The 22,191-nt window shown below is 34.9% G+C and overlaps 2 protein-coding genes across 2 annotated transcripts in view; one reads left to right on the forward strand and one right to left on the reverse strand.

Annotated features, from left to right (window-relative positions):
* The window catches only part of Glut1 (Glucose transporter 1), a 235,356-nt gene that overhangs the window by 165,732 nt on the left and 47,433 nt on the right, over positions 1–22,191 (forward strand). The window contains exon 13 of the mRNA XM_075306958.1: positions 680–802. Coding sequence (XP_075163073.1) covers positions 680–802 — 123 coding nt within the window. The remainder of the gene's footprint in view (positions 1–679; positions 803–22,191) is intronic.
* Positions 8,161–16,987, reverse strand: LOC142235027 (uncharacterized). Its single transcript, XM_075306247.1, has 2 exons — positions 16,650–16,987; positions 8,161–9,862 (listed from the first exon to the last, which is right to left on the reverse strand). Exon 2 carries the CDS (start codon positions 9,856–9,858, stop codon positions 8,734–8,736), a length of 1,125 nt encoding a protein of 374 aa, XP_075162362.1. The 5' UTR covers positions 9,859–9,862; positions 16,650–16,987; the 3' UTR covers positions 8,161–8,733.

A 22,191-nucleotide genomic window follows, 5' to 3' on the forward strand; every position in this document is an offset into this window, starting at 1 on the left:
GATGCATAATTCTCAAAATAAATCCTACACGTAAAGAAAGAAAACAGTTGGAAAACGTGTATCAAAAACGTTACCCTTTTGTTGAAGTTTTTTGAATTCCTTCGACATTTTTTTTTTACAAAATTTTTATTTTTATAATGAAAAGTTAATTTTTATTCCAAAATCACAGTCCACTTTGTTTATATCAAGTACTGTCCTTTTCTGACTTTAAGTCTTTAATATGATACGTTTTGAAGTTTCATAGTACAAATTTAATATAGTAGTATGTAATGCTGGGTTTTTCTCGAAATCTTGCAAACATTTTTGTATATACGTAAAATTACATTATTTCGGTTTCCAAAAGTTCTATTTTTTAAGAAACTGGCCGACTAAAGGGTATGTTTCTGGCCCATAGAGTTTCTTTATATAGGTTTGTGGGCGCCCAAAACTATGCTCTATATATAAAACTGTTTGACTGTATACGTTGCTTGTGCAGAAGGCAAGATTATAGCATTATTGAGTATAATTCCGGCCAGTCAACTGTTTTAATCTTTAGAGTAGTAGGGACTTTCTATTCTATTCATAAAAAAGGAGGATATATAGGCAATTCGGTCTGGCTGTATTTAGCGTCTTCATTACTTTTTAATTATCCACATTTTCATTTTGTATAATGTATAACTCAAATACTTTTGAATTACAGGTCGCAATGACATTAGTTTCCATACCCCTAATGGATCGCACAGGCCGTCGAACCCTACATCTCTACGGTTTGGGTGGCATGTTTATATTCTCGATATTCATAACAATATCATTTTTAATAAAGGCAAGTATATCCCATCATCTCAAAAAAAGAAAAACAAACAGATGCTACAAGAAAAGCATAAAAAGGATAAGTATATATATAAATGTAAACAATTTTATTAAGCAAATAGAAAATTATGTTTTTTTTCCTATGTTTTGTATGGCCTTTTATTTTGAAAAATTGAATCCATTATGAATGAATGAATATTATCAACAAAAAAAATAAATAAATAAATAAAATTGAGTTAAATTTTGTAGTTTTTGTGTAATGTAAAATATTCCTATAAACTTATATTATGCGTGTGTTTACCAGACATTAATTTGTTATGCATGAAGTTGAGGTGAAATTAATTCTCACAAAAAATAAAATAAATAACATTTTTTAGAATATATTATCACTTCAAAATAAATTAGGTTTATTATCTCATAGAAGAGAATAAATAGACATAGATGATTGTTTAGATTTGTTTATCAATGATTTCATTAACTCTCTTAGTTTATTAAACGAATTCTTGATTCTGTTATCGAATGTTTATCGTATGATTGAAAACTATACTTCCACTTATAATATTTTTTTTTAAATCTGCATGGAACATTAGGATTTAAGTTAAGCTAAATAAATAAAAAAAACATTAAATAACCAAAATAAAATTTGTACGTATATAGGATAGCTTACACAATCTACGAATCTATTTTTGTGAAAATATTTGTTATTTCAGACTCACTTAGACTATTCAGACCAGTCACCCATATAAATGTGTTGACTAAATTACAAGGGTAGCTTAACCAACAGAGAGAAAATTTTATTTTTATAGAAAATTTTGTCACAATTTTATTTCTATAGAAATTTTCTCAAAATTTTATTTCTGTAGAAAATGTCAAAATTTTTTGACAAAAATTTCTATAGAAAAAAAATTATTTCTATATAAAATGACAAAATTTTATTTCTGGAGAAAATTTTGTCAAAATTTTATTTTTATAGAAAATTTTGTCACAATTTTACTTCTATAGAAATTTTCTCAAAATTTTATTTCTATAGAAAATTTTGTCAAAATGTTATTTCTATAGAAAATGCCAAAATTTTTTGACAAAATTTTCCATAGAAAAAAATTTATTTCTATATAAAATGACAAAATTTTATTTCTGGAGAAAATTTTGTCAACATGTTATTGTTATAGAAAATTTTGTCACAATTTTACTTCTATAGAAATTTTCTCAAAATTTTATTTCTATAGAAAATTTTGTCAAAATGTTATTTCTATAGAAAATGCCAAAAATTTTTGACAAAATTGTCCATAGAAAAAAATTTATTTCTATATAAAATGACAAAATTTTATTTCTGGAGAAAATTTTGTCAACATTTTATTGTTATAGAAAATTTTGTCACAATTTTATTTCTATAGAAATTTTCTCAAAATTTTATTTCTATAGAAAATTTTGTCAAAATGTTATTTCTATAGAAAATGCCAAAATTTTTTGACAAAATTTTCCATAGAAAAAAATTTATTTCTATATAAAATGACAAAATTTTATTTCTGGAGAAAATTTTGTCAACATTTTATTGTTATAGAAAATTTTGTCACAATTTTACTTCTATAGAAATTTTCTCAAAATTTTATTTCTATAGAAAATTTTGTCAAAATGTTATTACTATAGAAAATGTCAAAATTTTTTGACAAAATTTTCTATAGAAAAAAATTTATTTCTATATAAAATGACAAAATTTTATTTCTGGATAAAATTTTGTCAACATTTTATTGTTATAGAAAATTTTGTCACAATTTTATTTCTATAGAAATGTTCTCAAAATTTTATTTCTATAGAAAATTTTGTCAAAATGTTATTTCTATAGAAAATGTTAAAGTTTTTTGACAAAATTTTCCATAGAAAAAAATTTATTTCTATATAAAATGACAAAATTTCATTTCTGGAGAAAATTTTGTCAACATTTTATTGTTATAGAAAATTTTGTCACAATTTTATTTCTATAGAAATTTTCTCAAAATTTTATTTCTATAGAAAATTTTGTCAAAATTTTATTACTATAGAAAATGTCAAAATTTTTTGACAAAATTTTCTATAGAAAAAAATTTATTTCTATATAAAATGACAAAATTTTTTTCTGGAGAAAATGTTGTCAAAATTTTATTTTTATAGAAAATTTTGTCACAATTTTATTTCTATAGAAATTTTCTCAAAATTTTATTTCTATAGAAAATTTTGTCAAAATGTTATTACTATAGAAAATGTCAAAATTTTTTGACAAAATTTTCTATAGAAAAAAATTTATTTCTATATAAAATGACAAAATTTTATTTCTGGAGAAAATGTTGTCAAAATTTTATTTTTATAGAAAATTTTGTCACAATTTGACTTCTATAGAAATTTTCTCAAAATTTTATTTCTATAGAAATTTTCTCAAATTTTTATTTCTATAGAAAATGTCAAAATTTTTTGACAAAATTTTCTATAGAAAAAAATTTATTTCTAATAAAATGACAAAATTTTATTTCTGGAGAAAATTTTGTCAAAATTTTATTTTTATAGAAAATTTTGTCACAATTTTATTTCTATAGAAATTTATTTCTATATAAAATGACAAAATTTTATTTCTGGAGAAAATTTTGTCAACATTTTATTTTTATAGAAAATTTTGTCACAATTTTATTTCTATAGAAATTTTCTCAAAATTTTATTTCTTTAGAAAATTTTGTCAAAATGTTATTACTATAGAAAATGTCAAAATTTTTTGACAAAATTTTCTATAGAAAAAAATTTATTTCTATATAAAATGACAAAATTTTATTTCTGGAGAAATAAAATTTTATTTCACAATTTTACTTCTAAAGAAATTTTCTCAAAATTTTATTTTTATAGAAAATTTTCTCAAAATATTATTTCTATAGAAAATTTTGTCAATTTTTTTTCTATAGAAAATTATGTCAAAATTGTATTTCTATAGAAAAATTTTGCCAGAATTTTATTTCTATAAAAAATTTTACCAAAATTTTATTTCTATAGAGAATTGAAATACCTCTTAGTTGGAGAAAAATGTTTTGCAAAATCTACCAAAACATCAAGAATTCTACCAATCTACAAAAGGTTAAAAATTCGCCTATCCGCCTTGATCAAAATTTATTCCTTGATCAACATTCAGAATAGAATGTTTAGAAAAGCTACCATTCATTGATATATAGTGAGCTTTTAATAAAGCTGACTAGTTCATGCAATGCGGTCTGAGTAGTAAGCAGACTAGTTCTGAGATAAATATCTATCAGTCTTTCATTAAGAATGGATTTGTGAATGAATTTTGGTTGGACTAGTGCAAAAACAAATCGAAATATATTTTGTAGGGGCTATGGCCGATTTTACCTCATAGGTGAAATGGTTTAACTCGGAAGTAATAAGAAGTTTTCATATAGGATCCAAATGAATCATCTCCCCGCGCCAGATCTACACTGAAGGTTATGGAATTTTGTATTGTATTTGTATTGAAATATGTATAGCAAGGCGTATGTACATTGGTATATGCTATTTTCCTTTCATTTTCATGTCCAATAAGCAGTTCGTATGGAAATTGTATATATTATTAGATGCAAATGCAAACAAAATTTGTTCCATTTTGATACCACAATGGTGAACTTCCCTCTCATCACTGAGTGCTACCCGATTCTATGTTTGCCGAATCCGAACGGTGTTCCACATTACGGTGAAAGCACTTAGAGAAGCTTTGAAACAGTCAAAAATGTCACCAGCTTCAGGGGATAATCTTTCGCTGAAAACCTTTTTGGTGTTCGGTCGAAACTGGGGTTGAACCCATGACCCTATGTATGCCAGGCGGACATGCTAACCATTGCACCATGGTGGCTACTCTCGCTAAAAATTTTACTAAATCTAGTGTTGAAAAATAAAACCGGTACAAAAAGCAAAAACCAGCTAGTGCAATTGTTCTACGAGTACTGCATAAAGTCAGTGCATAATTCATGACTATAATCTTTATATCCGACAATGCTTTCAATTTAGAATTATACAATTCAGTGAAAATCTTGGCCTTCCTCTTCTGGGATGATTAGATTCTTATACAAAATAATAATTTCAATTCAAAGCTCAAATGGTGTCTCTTATGATCACTAAAGCAACATCATCCATCTGTATCTTCTTCATCAAAAAAACAAGAACAGAAGATTGTAGCACTTCAATGAGAATCTGAGAGTATTTCCCAGTTGGGAAGACACTCCCCAAATCTATACATTATATAATTATTGATTTATTTTTATTATATAAAAAGCTTTTGCACGCTTAATGCACTTTTCTGATTTACTTATAATATATATTTTTATTACTTCTTATGTAAATTAATTAATTTTTATTTCTTTTTTTTCTGCATGATAATGTTCTATAGTTGAGTGTATGTAATGAATTTTTTTATTTTATATATATATATATATAAATAGGTTAAGTTCTAATTGAATAAATGAGTTTTAATCGCAAATAAAAAGAATACTCCGATATCTCGCAAGGCTTGCATAATCATACTAAAATCAAAGGTCTTATTTTCGTCCAGATCCCTATTGATTTCTGAAAAAAAATGTTTCAGATATAGGTGCCATATAGGTTAGGTTACGTTAGGTATAGTGGCAGCCCGATATTTCAGGCTCACTTAGACTATTCAGTTCATTGTGATACCACATTGGTGAATTTCTCTCTTATCACTGAGTGCTGCCCGATTCCATGTTAAGCTCAATGACAAGGGACCTCCTTTTGCAGCGAAACCACTTAGAGAAGCTTTAAAACCCTCAGATGTCACCCTCAGAATGTCACCAGCATTAATAATCCACCGCTGAAAAGCTTTTTTTCAAAGCAGGAATCGATCCCACGACCTTGTGTATGCAAGGCGGACATGCTAACCATTGCACCACGGTGGCTCCCATATATATTTATCTCCGATTTGACTATAATTAACGATTTTATGAACTTCTTCAAATTCTGTACATCCGAATTTTTTGTGAGTCCTGTAAAACTTGCAAAATATCAGCCAAATCGGTTCAGATTTAGATAAAGCTCTCATATACATCTTTCGCCCGATATGCTCTTATATGGGCCCAGAGGCGAGTGTTTTAAATGAATCAATTAATAGTTCTATTTTTTACATCCACCACGACGATATAAACATGTCTGTCCGTCCGTTGTAATCTCGCTACAGCTTTCAATAATGGCGCTATCGTCGTGAAATTTGGCACATATTCGATTTTTGTGTGCAGGCAGATGAGCTACCCAGCAAAAAAAAGCGTCGCCAAAAAAGTAATGAAAATGTTCTTTTTGGATCCGGAAATGGTGCAAAATTAACGCAGAAGCGATGAATTTAACATGGGCTTGTCATAGGACGGTAGTCCTCCATTTCAACAGCCGGTGCACTGAATTTGCATTACTTCTTTAGGTGTGATCCGAATTCAATGTTTTGGATGTAAATTAAAAAATTACATCCAAATAATTTTTATAATTTTTTATAACTTTTAATGGATTATAACGCCTGCCTGAAACGTTTGACCTCAAATATTTTGAAAAATTCACAATTTTTTCAGATTGGATTTAGCATTTTTTTTTCGACAAAATTTAAATAATTTGTACCATTATATGAATTCTTAAACTGTTTTTAACCAATTTGATACAAAAAATATGAAAAAAGCATGTTATAAAAAATTGAATGAAAATAACTTCCTGTCTAGTTAAAAAAAAGAACATCATTGGGAGTATATCTCCTGGAAGTGCTTTTAAAGTTGTGCCTTTGGAAGAACTTCTAAATTTTTTTGCTGGGTATTGGGTCCAGGTTTCGATATAAGCCACATACAAAACCGATAACCCAATTTAGGGTCTTGTGCTTCTAGAAACGGTAGTTTTCTTTTATCCGTTTCGCCTGAACTTGGAATCTAGAGTGTACCGAATATTGTGTGTATAGGTTCATATTTTCGTATAGCCCCCATATAGACAACCTCCCTATTATTATTAGCTTTATTTTTAAAACCTAATAAACATTAAAATTACAAAAAGTATTTTTTATGCCCTAAACCACATAGTGATCAGGGTATAATAACTTTGATCTTCCAAAAAAATGTGCCTACCACAAATATTGATTTTATACCCTGTAAAATATATACCGATCGACTCAGAATCACCTCCCGAGTCGATCTAGCGCTTGGTGTCCGTCCGTCTGTCCATGTATTTGTTGTTCACAGGATTCCGGTCGCAATTATTAACCGCTTTTGATGAAATTTGGTACAGGGAGTTTTTTGGGCACAAGGACGAACGCTGTTGAATTTGGAAGAAATTGGATCAAATTTAGGTATAGCTCCCATGTATATGTATCGCCCGATTTCGACAAATAGGGTCACGTTGCGCGTTTTTTCAAACGGATCGTCACCAAATTTGGCAAAAGGTAATCTTTTCCACCGCCCTTCAAGTCTGCAAAATTTCATTCAAATCGGTTCAGATTTAGATATAGCTCTCATATATATGTATCGCCCGATTTTCCCAAATTTGGCCACACAACCTTTATTTATCAACCGATCTTACTCAAAGTTGGCTAAATATAATCTTCTATAGCACTAACTATGTGTGCAAAAAATCATCGAAATCGGTTCAGATTTAAATATAGCTCCCATATATATGTATAGCCCGATTTTCCCAAATTTGGCCATAGAACCCTTATTTATTAACCGATCTGACTCAAAGTTGGCTAGATCCAGTCCTCTATGGTACTTACTAGATGTGGAAAATTTCATCTAAATCGGTTCAGATGTGGATATAGCTCCCATATATATGTACCGCCCGATTTTTCTAAATTTGGCCATAGAACCCTTATTTATTAACCGATCTTACTAAAAGTTGGCTAGATTCAGTCCTCTATAGTACTAACTATATGTGCAAAATTTCATCGAAATCGGTTCAGATTTAGCTATAGCTCCCATATATATGTACCACCCGATTTTTCTAAATTTGGCCATAGAACCCTTATTTATTAACCGATCTTACTAAAGGTTGGCTAGATTCAGTCCTCTATAGTACTAACTATATGTGCAAAATTTCATCGAAATCGGTTCAGATGTAGATATAGCTCCCATATATGTATCGCCCGATTTTGAAAAATTCGCCCCTAATAACTTTATGTTTGAGCATACAGGCCTTATTTCTTAACTGATCTTACTCAAATCTTGCACAAGGTAACCTTTTGTGGTATTAATCAAACCCGCAAAATATTATGCAAATTGGTTCAGATTTAGATATACTTCCATATATATGTATCGCTCGATTTTCCCAAATTTGGCCATAGTACTCTTATTGAATGCGTAGCACCGAGAAATAAAATAAATAAAAACACAAGGATTTAGTTTTTCTTTTCAATAATGTTTCAATAAAACGTAATTTTATTGAATTTTTTGGGAGATTAATTTACCTTTTACAAAACAATCGTTGGACGGACGTAATCCAGTAACGAATAATAACAAAAGTTAGACGCCGCAAGACGGTAATGGCGCGACTCGTTAGAAAAATGTAACGAATTGTGCTGAAAGCACAGAGCTGCATCCAGAGCTTAGGGTACATTTCCTAACGAGGGGGAAATTGTTATTTTACAAGATTTTAAGTCCCCATCTAACGAATAAATTTTGACCTTACGAATTTGAACTTAAACATTCCGCCCGCCTTGCAACATCCAGCTATGTTGTAATTGAAATTCAGTAATTCATAGAATATTACATATGTACAATATATTGATATCAAAATAAATATAAAATGCGTTGTCAGTATCATTTTCAAATTGAGCATTTTTTTTTTTTTTTTTTTATTAGTTCTTTTAATTTTTTTCAAACTTCATTCTTTCTTAACTAAATGCTCGTAGAGCCGTTGACCCGGAGGGTCTGCAGTGTCTGGGTTATTGGCCAGGATGACCTACGACACTTATGGTTGGCATTGACCTGACACTATCCAGCCAAACATCGTTAGCTGCGCCAATGGGAATCCAGGACTCGAAAATATTTGTGTCTTTAGAACCCGTGCGTAGACATCGGGCCCTAGAACCAACCCCACCCCGGAAGGACGGTAAAACCTTGGGTCGGCCAGCTGGAGACACTCGAAATGTTCCCGTATCGTATCTGGAGCCGACGACGATGGGGTGACAACACGGGTCAGGTCTGTTACCCGGGCAGAAAAAACCAATTTACTTTCTGCATTGTGTCGGGAGACAGCAACAAGCGGACAAAATGCGTCTTGCGACGTCATCGCTGAGACAAGCCGTAGGCTGAGAGCTAAACTGCTACAAATCATACTGTACCCCGCACACGGGTCGAGGACAGCTCGGACAGGAATTCGACGATCGGACAAGACAAGCAAGAGGACTATAGTGGGACCAAGCGTGACGGTTGGTTGTAGAACCAACATCGGATCAGATAGGGGAGCGGTATTCGTGATACAGTACGCGGACGAGTTAACGGACGAACTTGACTTGGACTTTCTCTTCGACAAGGTTTGAGCGGAAGGACGTTGTTGCTGGTCAAATGAATGTAGCAGCGTATGGTGGCTATCTCCACATTCGCGGCACCTCTCGCGACTATTGCAGGTCGATCGCATGTGAGACCTGCCCAGACAGTTTGAACATACCCGATGCAACACTACAGTGCGCAATCGTTGCTCCAAACGCATGTTCAAAAATTTGCGACACGACCGTAGATTGTGACTTCGCATACACAACACACAGACATTCGAGTGCCCTCTTTTATTCACACCTGAATTCTTTTGGGCAGTCCCCGTAGGGGATGACGATGGTTTGGCTACGTTGGTTGCGGATACGTCAGCAGGAGCCGTATCAGCCCCCGACGGAGGGACAACTTTCTGCGTCGGTACTACCCCTGGTGAAGAGGCGACGACTGGGGTCATCCCGACGTCAGGGACCTGCTCGATGGCTGGTAACGGCTCGCGAAGAACCGGTGCAACATTATTTTCTAAAATCTCTCTTTCCTCATCGGACATCGGGACGTCATCTTCGTAATCAGGGAGAGTCTTAATAATTTCCCTCATATCTTCCATTGTACTGCGAAAAGAAAGATGACGCTTACTATATGAACGATCGAAAACTATTCGGTCAGTATGACCAATTTTACCACCGGTCGTCTTACAACACCGTTTGCCGTTCTCACGTCAGCAACTCTAACGCGACCGTCAGATCCCGGGTGGACGTCATCCACACGACCTAACTTCCACGATGTAGGAGGCAATTGCTCATCACGAATTACTACCAAGTCCCCTACTTCGATATCACGCTGCGGAAATTTCCATTTATATCTTTTCTGTAAGCTTTTCAAATATTCCTCTTTCCACCGTAAGCAGAACTGTTGCGACAGCGCCTTCATTTTCCTAAATCGATGTACCAAATGAAGTGGGGATTCCTCCTCTAACTGTTCAGGAGGCGCCAGGATCGGAGATCCTACCAAAAAATGGCCAGGCGTAAGTGCTACCAATTCTTGAGAACTTTCACTCATTGGGCACAACGGCCTAGAATTTAAACAAGCCTCAATTCTCGAAAGAACAGTCGAAAACTCTTCAAATGTAAATTTGAATCCTGATGCATGCTTCCTAAAATGCGTCTTGAAGCTTTTGACAGCAGCTTCCCAGAGACCACCCATATGTGGCGCCCCGGCAGGGATAAACTGCCAGGAAAGCTGCTGAAACTGGTATGCGGAACACACCTTATCACGTCCTTCTTTAAAGACACATCTCAAATCCTTTTCCATTTCGCGTGAAGCGCCTACAAAATTTGTACCATTATCCGAAAAAATGGTCTTGGGACAACCGCGTCGAGATATAAATCTGTGAAAAGCGGCCAGAAACGTTGTCGTAGACAAGTCTGATGTGGCTTCCAAGTGTATGGCCTTCGTCGAAAAGCATACAAAAACGCAAACATAACCCTTTGTTATCTTACATGCGCGCCCTATAAATGACTTAATTTCGAAAGGCCCCGCAAAATCAACGCCAGTCGTAGTAAACGGTCTGGTAAGTACAGTTCTCTCCGGTGGGAGAGCCGCCATGATCTGCGTACAAGACTTCTTCCTATCCAACAGACACCGTTTACACCGGTTAATAGTCGATCTAATCAAAGATGTTAAACGAGGAATCCAATACTCAATCCGAATAAGACGTAGAACCAACTGGTTCCCTCCGTGAATAGATATGTCGTGAACATATTTCACTAGTAACCTAGCGAATCTACTATTATACGGCACTATAATTGGATGTCGCTCACTATACGACAGGGTAGGACACCTACTCAAACGACCATTCAACCTCATAACCCCCTCCTCATCCAGGAATTGATTCAATGACAACAACGAGCTCCTGGAACCTAACGGTTTCTTTTCCCTCAAACAATAGTACTCATCTGGATAATGAGCCCTTTGAGAAAGAACAGCTAGACGTAATCTCACTGCCTTTAATTCGGTTGCCGTCAACGTCGTGCCGTGATACACATTTCGACTAGCATGTGAATAATGGGTCCTTTGATAAAACCTAAATATATACGCGATGACTCGTAGAGCCCTATCTAACGAAGAAAATCCCTCTAAAATGTCCTCATAGTTCGTAAAAAACGATGCGTGAGTCTTGACCGCCCGTACCTCAACGTCAGTCTCAAGAGGGGTCAAATCACTAATATCCCACTGAGAACTAGCTGAGCACAGCCACTCTGGTCCATGCCACCAAAGCGTTGAAACTGCCAACTCTGCAGGCGACACTCCGCGACTTCCCAAGTCGGCCGGATTGTCCTCAGAACGAACATGGTACCAATTCTGTCCCCCAGTATTCTCCTGAATCCTACATACGCGATTCGCAACGAAAGTAGACCACGTAGATGGCGTCTTTCGAAGCCAAGAGCGGACGATCGTAGAATCCGTCCAACAATAAACACGTCGAAATTCAATATCTAACTCCCTGGCTATAGACTTGTAAAGTTCTGAGGCCAAAACTGCCCCACAAAGCTCCAAACGTGGCAAAGATATAGATTTGATGGGGGCTACCTTAGTCTTACAAGATAGCAAATGGGTGAAGATTTGTCCCTGCGGCGTAACCACACGAACATATACTACCCCCGCGTATGCTTTTTCCGAGGCGTCGGAAAAAACATGTAATTCTACCTCACAGTCTGTGGAGTAATTGACCCATCGAGGAATACGAACGTGATTCACATCCTGATAGGTCTCGACAAACTTTCGCCATTGTCGCTCTGTTTGTAACGGAAGAGACTCGTCCCATCCTATCTTATCCAACCAAACCTGTTGCATAATTATCTTCGCCACTATAATAACTGGCCCCAGCCAGCCAACAGGGTCAAATAGCCTAGCTATAGCCGATAAAACCTCTCTCTTCGTAAACCGAGATTTTTGCTCAATCGGTTTCATCTCAAAATAAAACAAGTCTAACTGCGCATTCCACCTAATACCCAACGGTTTCGAACTACTGGCCTCAACAAACTCCAGTAATTTGGCGTCAACCAAATGGTCAGCCGGAAGCGATTCTAAAATGGCTAGCTCATTAGAAGTCCACTTCCTCAGTTCGAACTTTGCCGATGATAGTACTCTAATCAATTGGTCCCTAGATTCAACAGCAGTATCCACGTCATGGTATCCTGTCAAAACATCATCCACGTACATGCACCTTCGTAGAATATGTGCCGCGTGGGGATAGTCATCTTCGGAGTCATCGGCCAATTGCAATAACGTCCGTATGGCTAAATAGGGAGCACAATTCACTCCAAATGTCACGGTCTGCAGCTCATAGTCTTGTACATCTCTTTGTGGGGAGTCCCTAAAGACAATTCGCTGCAGAGAAGTATGGGCCGAATTTACCCTAATTTGGCGGTACATCTGTGTGATGTCGCAATTAAAAACATATTTGAAAAATCTCCACCTCAAAATCAAATGAACCAATTCCAATTGTAATGTGGGTCCCACATAAAGAATGTCGTTCAGACTTTTACCATTTGAGGTCTTATGCGAAGCATTAAAGACAACTCGAAGTTTGGACGTCAATTTGTCCGGATTGATTACCGGGTGGTGTGGCAAATAACACACAGTTTGATCTGCAGGAGAAGTCGACGACACTGGTCTCATATGTTGCAAGTCCAAATATTCTTTAATCACCCCGTCATACATTAATTTTGTTTCAGGCTTTCGTAAAAGTGAAGCCTCACCACGAATAAACTGCTTCAAACAACTTGTCCGCGAATGTCCAAGCAAGACTTGTCCCTTTAATTCGGGTTTTATCGGAAGAGTCACTACGTATCTTCCATCGGAATCCCTATATGTGGTATTCTTAAAATTTTCTTCACAAAATTTATCTGCGGGAGAACAAATTGCCCGTCTTGGTAAGTCCTCTAATTCCCAAAACCGAAGAAGAGTCTTGTCAAGACCATCTTCTTCCATAAATTCAACAGTCGTTGAAAAAACTGTCACACTGGAAGTGGGAATTGAACCAGTAATGAGCCAGCCGAAGACTGTCTGTTGAGCAATCAACGAACCTAAAATGCCGGAGCGAACCCCCTGTAATATAATTCTGGGATACACGTCTGCCCCCAACAATAAATCAACCGGACGGCTATCGAACAGATTAGGATCAGCCAAACGCAAATTTGGCAAACGTGACATATAATTCCGACTCACTTGGAAAGACGGTAAATTCCCAGAAATCTTAGGCAGGACCAACGCAGTCGCCTCTACCAAGACCGATTCATCTATTGGTGACCCTATACTCAGAGGGCAAATACCGCGAGAAGTTATCGAAACCGATTGATTCACGCCTGATATTGAAGACACCGCACTCGTTGTCGAAATTCTAAGCAACTTTTGCATATTTTCGGTAATAAAGGAGGCTTCCGATGCTGGGTCAATAAGAGCCCGAGCTGGGTACGTCATACCCTGATGAACGATGTTCACCATAGCCGTCCCTAATAGTACCGACCTGTTCTGGGAAACATGAAACACTTGCCTGGCCGAAGTACCAGACACGATTCCAGACGAAGTGGAAGGCTGCGGGTCAATCAAACCGCTAGAATCCGTAGGACGAGCGGCCGAAACTGTCGAGGACGTAGTCACCACATTCGTAGAATGGCAAGAATCTCGATGAAGCAAAGTATGATGCCTTCCTTGACACTTCTCACAACTGCGAGATGTAGCACAGTTGTTAACGTCATGTCTACGAGATAGACAATTGAAACAACAGCGGTACCGTTTCACAGCAGTCAACCGATCATTCACAGAAAGATTCCTAAATTTCGGACAAACACGAAGATGATGGCTTTGTCGTGGACAAAGAACACACATCTTATCGACGGAATCTCTAGAAGAATGAGAAGTGTATTGCGAATTACGCGACCTAGATGGCGAAGATTTCGGAGCTGCATTCGTAAAATGCGTTCGCAGTTTCCTGCCATCAGTTTTCTTCGAAGCATCGATACCCTTCAAATCGCGGAGACACGTGAGTGTCTGAATCCTTTCCGTAAGAAAACGATCCATGTCCACCCAAGACGACAACGCAGACTTATCACTTATACCCTGTTCCCACAAAGTAACACTAATCTTCGGTAGACGTTGCACACACAAAAATATCAAAATCGGATCCCAATCGTTCGTAGGAACGTTATTCACAGCCATCGCCGAAATACATGCATTTATACCACGCTGCAAGTTCTTCAACCCAGAACTTGTCTCGGTGTCTAAGACCGGAAGGTCAAAAAGAAGCTTCAACTGATTGCTGACTAAAATTCTCAAGTTGTCATAAGTTTCCTTTAACGTCCTCCAAGCTAACTCGAAACTCCTATCAGTGAGAGGAAATCTTCTTACAACTTCACGGGCGTCGCCACTAGTCTTTTTGAGCAAATGACACAAGCGCTCAATATCACTCAGACGGGAATTTTTTACATAAACAGCAGTAAACAAATCCCTAAATGTTGGCCAAGACTGAAAGTCACCATCGAAAACCTCAATATCGCATGGTGGTAAAGCCAAACTATGGACAGCACCATGGTCAACACCTAACAAAAGAGAATTTCCCGATATATCCACATTACCAGAACGAGCAGAAATATCCGCCACATCGGCCTGCTGTATAGGAGTTGACGCCCTATGAACGGCTTTTAGACCGTCTATCTTCCTTTCGATAGAGGAAACAATACGAATATAGGCATCATAAGTTGCCTCATACTTGCCGTCAGCAGATTCTACCTTTCCCTTATCTGAATCCTCCTGAAGATCGTCTAAACACTCCTCATACCTCTCTTTCACTTTCTCCCAGAGTGATTTCGCCTCTTCGACCTGAGCCCTTAGAGAATAAACATCTAAATTCTCCTCCTTCAAAGAGCTAACCCGTGTCCCAAACTTCACAACCGCATCAGCGGCTCTAATGAATCGCGCGAATGTATTAACTGGCATATTGAAAATAATTTAGCGTCACAAAAATTCACAAAAACTCGTAAAGTATGTGAACACGCACTTATCGACAGCGAAAACTGGCCGAAAAATCAATAAATTTGCACAAAATGCCCAAAAATGCAAAAACAAAAATTTACAAAATTTTTCTTTCAGTGTATCAAATTCTCACACTGCACCAAAATTACCACAAAATTTCTTGAAGTGTAAACAATTGTTCGTAAAACAACCACTTCAAAACTTAAAATCAAAAATTTCAAACAATTTGTAAAATATTGGACTATTTTTCTCTCAGTGTAGAAACAATTAATTTTCGTTCAGTGTACCGAATCACAAAATATTTTCCCCTTGTACAAAAAATAGGCAAATTATTCAAGTCAAATTCTAAAAATCTCAAAATTCTACTAAAATCTTCGAACTATTTCTCTCAGTGTATGAATGAATTTACGAAAATTACGCTCAGTGTACCGAAGAATACTGACTGCCGCCAATTTGTATCAAAACTTCACACACGAAAACCAGATGATCAAAAAAATTCAACAAATTATAAGAAATTATAAAAAAAATGTCTGTAAGACCAAATGTAGGGTGCACGGACTGTAAAATACACCTCTACACTTCCACGCCAAATAATCTCCCCAAAAAAAAAAAATCAAATATCGCAAATAATAAAAGATATAGAAATAAAAATATATACGTAATATATATGATAAAATAAAAATTATACGATCGTACCGGACCGCCTGTAGGGTGCACAGTGACCAAAACGATAATTTTTACTAATGCGCGTAACGCTAATGGGTCATACAACACGATAACCCAAAAAACTCAATTTCAAAAATTTTTATAATTTTCTTCAAAATATTTACAACTCGCGGCCCCGTGAGGGTTAACAAATAAACCAAAGAAACACAGCTCAAAAAAAATATGTATGTATATACGTGTGTGTATCACTGATCATACGTAGGTATGTAATTCAAACGTTGACTGCAGTGACGATTGATCTTTGTTTACAATGGTAATACGACCAACAGAGCCTTTGCAGTCTGTGTGTATTTTGTTATTGTTTTATTTACTTCAAGTTAAAGGCAACGTAATTGCAAATAATGTTTTGAAGTAAATAAGCACTGTCAACGTTTAAATTCACCACACAACACCAATATACAATAGATTTTTCACTTTTTATTTTGATTATTCTTTCACTTGAATATCATTTAACAAAACGAAATTAAACAAACGAAAGAAATGTGCGTACGTATGTAGCAACGAATGTGTGCTTTTTGAAATGCAATTTGCCGTCGGCAAAACGAAATAATTGTATCGATGTTGTAAAACGACCGCGGTTTAAATTTAAAAACACTCGCGATTTGCTCAATTATTTTAATAAAACACTGACATACGCACCTGTGTGTTGAAAAATAATTATTTAAATAAATTTTCAATATAAATCCTTCACAAATATGGCTGCAAAGTGGCTGCTTTTTGTTGTTGCTTCACAATGATGAGCACTTTCCTTTGGAAAAGAAAAAGAAAACCCTTTATTAATTGCTGTAAGCAAGTATCCGGCTCGATTGGACCAATGAATGCGTAGCACCGAGAAATAAAATAAATAAAAACACAAGGATTTAGTTTTTCTTTTCAATAATGTTTCAATAAAACGTAATTTTATTGAATTTTTTGGGAGATTAATTTACCTTTTACAAAACAATCGTTGGACGGACGTAATCCAGTAACGAATAATAACAAAAGTTAGACGCCGCAAGACGGTAATGGCGCGACTCCTTAGAAAAATGTAACGAATTGTGCTGAAAGCACAGAGCTGCATCCAGAGCTTAGGGTACATTTCCTAACGAGGGGGAAATTGTTATTTTACAAGATTTTAAGTCCCCATCTAACGAATAAATTTTGACCTTACGAATTTGAACTTAAACACTTATTTATTAACCAATGTAACTCAAATTTCAAATTTTGATGTACTAGCCGTTCGTACTTATACGTACTTGTAGCTCTTACATAAGAATATTGCTCGATTTTTACAAATTTGTTTTTATTACCCACACTAATTTAACGATTTTCTCTTTTTTAATAATGGGCTCAATATTAGTGGCATACTAACTCCGTAGGTGCAATATCAACACAGCCAGTGTTGCTAGAAGTAGGGGAAATTCCCTATATGTAGGGTTTTTCTAATATTTATCGTCTTGTAGGGACGTAGGGCCACAATGTAGGACATTTTCACTCAACACAATTTGTAATAATTTTTACATTTTGGTGGCTCTAGAGGAGGAAATTAGAAGCCGACAAGGCTTGATCTTTAACAATGTGTGGTAAACTTTATTCCTGTAGAAAATTTTGTCAACATTTTATTTCTATAGAACATTTTGTCAAAATTGCATTTCTATAGAAATTTTTTTCAAAATATTATTTCTATAAAAAATTTTCGCAAAATTTTATTTCTGTGGAATTTTTTCTCAAAATTTTATTTCTATAGAATTTATTGTCAAAATTTTATTTCTATAGAAAAATTTCTCACAAAAATTTGTTTATAGAAACTTTTTCCAAAATTTTATTTTTGTAGAAATTTAACAAAAAAGATTACTAATTTGGGTAGAATTCTACCAACTGTGGCAACCGTGGTGGTAATACAAATTTATATTCTTATATACGTTGCATATTCATGTTTTAAGATAATAAAGTACTTAGAACCATTTTTGTTTTGTAAATTTTTTTAAATTTAACGAAAAATATAGTAGGGAAAATTGTTTGTGAATGTATGGGAAAGTAGGGAACTTTTTTTGTCCTTGTAGGGTAAACCGAACATTTTCCCTGGCAACATTGACTATGAGCAATAGTCAGATTGACACAAAGCACCCATAGACATGTACCCATTAATTTCCTTAAATATGCAACTGCGGTTTATCTCCAGAACTATATGATACCCCACAAATGCTTATGATTACTAATTCTGTAATGGTGGTTTAGGGTATGATATAGTCGGCCCCGCCCGACTTTCTACTTTACTTACTTGTTTAATAATAGACTCAATATTAGTTATATACTAACTCTGTAGGTGTAAAATTAACTACAGCTACAACTATATATAATATCAGACATTTCTGTTCAGATTCTGCCAAAACTCCCCTAAAAATGCGGTTTATCGCTCAAATCAATACCAAAGTTATCCCACAAATGCTAATCTTTTGTAATTCAATAGGGGTGGTTTAGGGTATGATATAGTCGGCCCCGCCTGACTTTCTGCTTTACTTACTTGTTTTTGTTTTTATTATTTATTTTTAATATAATTTTTAAGTTTATGTTTTTACGCTGAATTGGTTTTTATTAGGCGTAACTTTAAGTTAATTTATATTAATTTTTAAGTTTGTTTTTTTTTTTCAGTTAAAATTTTAAATTTAATTATTTTTTTTTTATTTCTTCAATGATATTAATTTTTTTATTTAAAACAAGTAAGGAAAGTCTAAAGTCGGGCGGGGCCGACTATATTATACCCTGCACCACATAGTAGATCTAAATTTTCGATACCATATCACATCCGTCAAATGTGTTGGAGGCTATATATAAAGGTTTGTCCCAAATACATAAATTTAAATATCACTCGATCTGGACAGAATTTGGTAGACTTCTACAAAATCTATAGACTCAAAATTTAAGTCGGCTAATGCACTAGGGTGGAACACAATGTTAGTAAAAAAATATGGGAAACGTCTAAATCTGAAGCAATTTAAAGGAAACTTCAAAAAAATTTATTTATGATTTATCGCTCGATATATATGTATTAGAAGTTTAGGAAAATTAGAGTAATTTTTACAACTTTTCGACTAAGCAGTGGCGATTTTACAAAGGAAAATGTTGGTATTTTGACCATTTTTGTCGAAATCAGGAAAACATATATATGGAAGCTATATCTAAATCTGAACCGATTTCAACCAAATTTGGCACGCATAGCAACAATGCTAATTCTACTCCTTGTGCAAAATTTCAACCAAATCGGAGCAAAAAATTGGCCTCTGTGGTCATATGAGTGTAAATCGGCCGAAAGCTATATATTGGAGGTATATCTAAATCTGAACCGATTTCAACCAAATTTGGCACACATAGCTACAATGCTAATTCTACTCCCTGTGCAAAATTTCAACCAAATCGGAGCAAAAAATTGGACTCTGTGGTCATATGAGTGTAAATCGGCCGAAAGCTATATATGGGAGCTACATCTAAATCTGAACCGATTTCAACCAAATTTGGCACACATAGCTACAATGCTAATTCTACTCTCTGTGCAAAATTTCAACCAAATTGGGCTAAAACTCTGGTTTCTGGGACCGTATTAGTCCATATCGGGCGAAAGATATATATGGGAGCTATATCTAAATCTGAACCGATTTCAATAAAATTTGGCGCACTTGACTATAGTACTAATTGTTCTTCTTGTGCAAAATTTTAAGCAAATTAGGGTAAAACTCTGGCTTCTGGGGCCATATAAGTCCATATCGGGCGAAATATATATATGGGAGCTATATCTAAATCTGAACCGATTTCTTCCAAAATCAATAGGGATCTATTCTGAGCCAAAACACGTACTTGTGCCAAATTTGAAGTCGATTGGACTAAAACTGCGACCTAGACTTTGATTACAAAAATGTGTTCATGGACAGACGGACAGACGGACATGGCTATATCGACTCAGGAGCCCACCCTGAGCATTTTTGCCAAAGACACCATGTGTCTATCTCGTCTCCTTCTGGGTGTTGTAAACATATGCACTAAAATACCCTGTTCCACAGTGTGGAGCAGGGCATAAAAAAATTGTTGTTATTATTTATTTTATATATCCGATTGAATGCAGCCTTGCAGAACTTAAAATTGTTGAATGAAGTTTCCACCCGATAAAACAAAACTCATTTATTCAATCATCCCCCTTCCCCTCAAATGACAAATTCTCGACTTGGCAGGCTTTTGTCCCATAGCGAATCTAAATTAAAATCAAATATATAATCCATTCATATTTACTCTTTTTTTTATTATTATATAATTTTATTTTTAATATAATTCTATTTTTTTAATGTTTATATTTTCAAAAAAAAAAAAAAAAATAACAAAAATATTTAAAAATTAAAAAAAATCAGACTCACAACAAAAGAAAGCGCACAAGAAGAAATCACCGTTAAATCAAATATCTCAAAATTTTCACCAAATTTCAATATATGCTGTTTTATATATGCTGTTTGCCATCAGATTGGGAAAAAAGAAAATGCCACGGATACATTAGTTACACATTTTGTAAAAAAAAATCTTCACCGAAAACACACAACCACACATACACAAAATTATTTTTTCAATATTAACAAGTTTTCCTTAATACCAATCACCACAAGTGCAAACCACAAATGTTGTGTAATATAACACCCATGACTACACTGAGAAAAGTGCAAAGTTAAACAATCACCTAAGCCACGCCTTATTAAAAATAAAACAAACATTTTGTTTATCTATATATCATTTAATACGTAATTTATACAACAATATATAGTTGACATATTGTGAATATTATGTCTGATGTTCCATTGCAAACCACAAAAAAATCCCAAATGACTGGCGAATTCTGATTCTGTAAAATATCAAAAATTGAATGGAATTTATTATAAGTAATTAAAACCAAACCATATGCCTGGTTGGGGTATTTTGAGATACATTAGCCAATGGTCCTATACATAAAGGTATATTCAACTCATGCATAAACGAATCAACGCTTGAAAAGAGGTAGGTCAGGATATATATGTATTATAAAGACTAAATATCATTGTTCTGATCATGTGATATCCAGGAAACAAAGAGTAAACTAGATCGGCTACCATTATTTGAAACGCGGATGGCTTGGCTATTCCTTCCAGAGTTTTTTTTTTAACTGAGAGACTTTTTCTATATAAAATCCGAATTGTATCTGGACGGCCAGGGCGACTTCCCCCTTTGCCCGACTTTGGACTTAAGATCGTCGAGGCCTGAGGAGGTTTTGAAATTAATACTGGGAATCTGATTTTGAAATAAAATTGAGATCAAATCGACTACTTAAATGTTCAATGTTTGGACGGGGAGGAAGACCTCCCCTTACCCGATTGTTTCTTTTCTTATTTACTTGAAATCTTCGGAGAATGTAGGGGGAGGATAAACAGTTAACATGGGGTACAGTTTTTTTACGATAAATGTGCGGGGAGGGTAGCTTCCCCTGCATGGTTTTTTTTTTCGAAAAATATAGTGAAAATCAAAATTTCTACAATTTACTTAATATATACAGGGGACATAGAGAGGTTTTGAAATGAGTACTGGGAATCCGCTACTTCATTTCTCGATAAATAGTGGGGTTAAAAACCCCGTATGTAGTAAAGTGTAGCAAAAATCCGAACTTCTCCAATTTACTTGAAATTTACAGAGAACGTGGGAGAGGTTATGAAATTAATGCAGAGTATTCGATTGTTTGAAATTTGGACGAACCTCCCCTTGCCCGACTTTTTGAAGATTGAAATAAAATTCTCCGATATGCTTAAAATTTTAAGGGATGGTTGGGGTTGGTTTCTGGACAAAAATCAGATACATCATTTTTCTATGTTTGGACGGGGAGGAAGATCTCTCTCCTCCTTACCTGACTTTTTTTAAATATAGGGGAAAACCTAAACTTCTTCGATTTACTTGAATTTTTTAGATAATGTTGAGGATAAACATTTAATATAGGGACACACCCCCCCCTTGCACTAATTTTTCCAAAAGTATAATGAAAATCGAAACATCTCCAGTTTACTACAAATTGAGAGGGACCTCCGCCTTGCCGGACTATTTGAAGTAAAGTTCTCCGATTGGCTTGCAAAAAATCAGGGAAGTGTGGTTTCTTGACAAACGTACTCTATTTCATTTCTCGATGGTTGGACAGGAAGGGAGA

The sequence above is a fragment of the Haematobia irritans genome, chromosome 4 (genome assembly GCF_050003625.1).
Source record: "Haematobia irritans isolate KBUSLIRL chromosome 4, ASM5000362v1, whole genome shotgun sequence".
Lineage (NCBI taxonomy): Eukaryota > Metazoa > Arthropoda > Insecta > Diptera > Muscidae > Haematobia > Haematobia irritans.